A 3,647-nucleotide genomic window follows, 5' to 3' on the forward strand; every position below is an offset into this window, starting at 1 on the left:
CTGAGACCTGTTCTAGATTCGCTGGTCCCAGTGTGTGCTGTGCCCAGGAAATGTCTACTTGTCTTATTGATTCTGTTTGTTTGTTTGTGAACTCCTTAGATTTTTATTTTAAGGGGGGACGGGGTCTGGGAGCGGTACCCGAGGTTTGCAAAGCTGGAGGGAGTCGAGGGAGGGGAGGAAGAAGGAGGAGGTAGCAAGTGGTTCGCGAAAGAAGTGGCTGTTTGGAAGGATAAGTCTGTGGCTGTGTCTCTTTCAGGACACCATCCAGCAGTTGGAAAATGAGCTTCGGGGCACAAAGTGGGAAATGGCTCGTCATTTGAGAGAATACCAGGATCTCCTCAACGTCAAGATGGCTCTAGATATCGAGATCGCTGCATACAGGTACCGTGCTCGCGGCGGACGTGGCCGAAATGGTGGCCGCACTATAGAGGCCCTTCAGGCAGGAACCTTCACCGCTTAAGCTAAAGCAAGCAAGTTGCAGGAGTCTCAAATCAGTGCCTGGTTTTCTGCTTAATTAGAAAGTAGTTAAAGAATTGCACCTTTTTATGCAGCTTTAAAAGAGTAAACAGTAGTTAAAATGTTTGAATAAAGTGTTTAGAGGAAGAGCGCCGATTAATTTCAGTGCTTATGCTTAAACTTTTTTATTTTAGTGAAACAATTGTTTTCAAATATTTGAAACAAAAACAGAATTTTAGTTTTTGATATTTCATCTAGTGCTTTCAGCTTTTCAGCTGTGTAATGTCAAGGACAAACACCAGGACGTCCCATTTCTCGCTCGGTTACAGCTTACCATTGCCATCATCTGGCTGAGAATAAATATGATTGATACAATATATATGTTTTTTATTTAGATTTATGTCTATAGATCTAGATATACATCCAGAGAAGGAGAAGAGATTATAAATATATTAACCGATGTCACCTTGCTGTTGACTAAGTTCATAGGTGAAAATCCTTGATGAAATAGGTTTTTTGGGGGGGGAGGGAGGGGTTGTTTTTATTTTTGTTTTTTTTACCAGTAAGATCATTCATATTACAAGAATAAACTGCACTCAGCTCAGAGCCATCTGTCTTTTCCAGAAAGCTGAATAGTTGTATAAAATAGACACTTTATGATTAAAATCGCAGACCAGGTTATAACTCGATATGCACATGTTAGCACCTAGCTGTGATATATTAGCTTGAATTCTAATATATTCTAAATAGTTTTGTAAAATTTTTGAATGTTCGCTAAAGGACATTTAATATACATCTTGAAAGTCCAAATGCTCAAGAACGTCACTTAAGGCATTTTTGGCCTCTAGGGAGCTTTTCAGCATATTCGCGTTGCACCAAAAGGATCGCGGCAGAGCTGAGATTTGGTAGCTGCGTGTAGTGAGTGGACCATTGGGCGTGGTTAGTTACTGCATTGGGTGACTGGCTGATTGTCCCCGAGAATCTGTTTCTGTCATGGAGTGTGACACAATATACTAGTGAAATGATAGCAAGTGTTACTTCAAGTGATTCTATTTCTCCAAAGGTACCTACCACGTTACACGTACTGTAATGAAGTTCAGAAGACCCGATGAGATTTTAATTACATCTTGCCTTCTTTGACTCTCTCCTTAGGAAACTCCTGGAGGGTGAAGAGACCAGATTTAGCACATTTGCAGGAAGCATCACCGGGCCGCTGTACACACACCGACAGCCCTCCATCACAATATCCAGTAAGATTCAGAAAACCAAGGTAGAGGCTCCCAAGCTGAAGGTCCAACACAAATTTGTCGAGGAGATCATAGAGGAAACCAAGGTGGAAGATGAGAAGTCAGAAATGGAAGAAGCCCTGACGGCCATTGCAGAGGAATTGACAGCTTCCACGAAAGAAGAGAGCAAGGAAGAAGGGGCCGAAGAAAAGGAAGAGAGGAAAGAAGCCGAAGAAAAGTCTCCGGAGAAAGCTGCCGCACCTGAACTTAAAGGACACGAGGAGGAGGCCAAAGAGGGAGAGGAGGAAGAGGAAGGAGCCAAGTCAGACCGAGCTGAGGAAGGAGGATCTGAGAAGGAAGTTTCTAGTGAAAAAGAGGAGGAAGGAGAGACAGAGGCCGAAGGGGAAGGAGAGGAAGCCGCCGAAGCTAAGGAGGAAAAGGAAATGGAGGCGAAGGGTGAAGACGTGGCTCCCAAGGAGGAGCTCGTGGCAGAAGCCAAGGTGGAGAAGCCGGAGCAAGCCAAGTCCCCGGTGCCAAAGTCACCAGTGGAAGAGGCGAAGCCCGAGGCGGAGGCCGGAGCCGAGAAAGGGGAGCAGGAGGAGGGGGAAGGGAAAGTGGGGGAAGAAAAGAAGGAGGAAGCAAAGGAGGCTCCCAAGGGAGAGAAAGGAGAGAAAAAGGCGGAGCAGCCAAAGGCTGTGCCAGAGAAGCAGAAGGCCGAATCGCCAGTGAAGGAGGAAGTCGTGGAGGAGGCGGTCGCCAAACCAGTAAAGGTGAGCTTGGAGAAGGCTGCCAAGGAGGAGGAAAAGCCGCAGCAGCAGGAGAAAGAGAAAAAGGAGAGAGCGGAAGAGGTGGGGAAGGAGGGAGCTTTGAAGGGTTCCAGGAAGGAAGACATAGCCATCAATGGGGACGTGGAAGGAAAAGACGAGGTAGGGCAGGAAGCCAGACTTGGGCTAGACTTGAGCCCAGCAGATGAAAAGAAGGGTGGTGACAGAGGTGAGGAGAAAGCGGTGGTGACCAAAATGGTAGAAAAAACCACCAGTGACGGGGCAGATGGTGCTACCAAGTATATCACCAAATCTGTAACCGTCACTCAAAAGGTCGAAGAGCATGAAGAGACCTTTGAGGAGAAATCAGTGTCTACTAAGAAGGTAGAGAAGGTCACTTCACACGCCGTAGTAAAGGAAGTCACCCAGAGTGACCAATAGACGAGTCCATCGCAAAAGGTTAAGCCATATGACAATTTCAAAATGCATGTGATTGGCGGCTTCAAAGCAGAACGGGTTCTCCCATGGGGGCTGCAGACATTGTATTTTACTTTGTGCAATATGAGGGACCTGCATGCAAGCCCAGGGTGCTCCCTCCCCAGCGTTTGGGCGATTCGAATGCATGATACTGTGTGTACCTGGGGAAGTGGCCAATTTCCTAAGCTATTGGAAGGGGGGCGCTTGGGGGGATGTCTTGAGGTATATTATGCAAAGAACCAACTGAGCCAAAAATAATAAATGAAACACAGAACTCTCTTAGCCTTAAGAAAGCTATGTATGAATAATTATGTTTACCTCACTGGTGCATTTAAAAAGGACTTTTGTTCATGGGAGAACCTCGTTGACATGCAGTTCACAACTTTTCATTGATTGATGTTAAGCGTCACAGCAGTAGTTGCTCAATAAAGGTCATATTGGAAACATAGTCAGTTGCTTGGTGTAATGTCATTTCAAAGTGAATTCTCCACCGCTTGACCCTTTCTTTCCCCAGAGCAGATTATTTGGGGGATTATAAGCAGCTTGCATTTCTTATCACTATTTCCCTGAGAGCGGTTACTGGGAAAACATAATTGACAAAAACATTTTCAGGTGTCAAAATCTTTACTTAGCCCAACCTTCATCCCAAAATTTTTTAATTATATTTTTGAAATAAAAATAAAAGCTTCTGGGGCTTCCCTGGTGGCGCAGTGGTTGAGAGTCC

General features: G+C 45.3%; 1 protein-coding gene across 1 annotated transcript in view; it reads left to right on the forward strand.

Moving 5' to 3' along the window:
* NEFM (neurofilament medium chain) overlaps nucleotides 1-2,887 on the forward strand; it is a 4,440-nt gene extending 1,553 nt beyond the window's left edge. The window contains exons 2-3 of the mRNA XM_007458829.1: nucleotides 257-381; nucleotides 1,609-2,887. Coding sequence (XP_007458891.1) covers nucleotides 257-381; nucleotides 1,609-2,887 — 1,404 coding nt within the window. The remainder of the gene's footprint in view (nucleotides 1-256; nucleotides 382-1,608) is intronic.
* Nucleotides 2,888-3,647: the final 760 nt, after the last annotated feature.

Source organism: Lipotes vexillifer, unplaced genomic scaffold (assembly GCF_000442215.2).
Source record: "Lipotes vexillifer unplaced genomic scaffold, Lipotes_vexillifer_v1.1 scaffold484, whole genome shotgun sequence".
NCBI classification, from domain to species: Eukaryota; Metazoa; Chordata; class Mammalia; order Artiodactyla; family Lipotidae; genus Lipotes; species Lipotes vexillifer.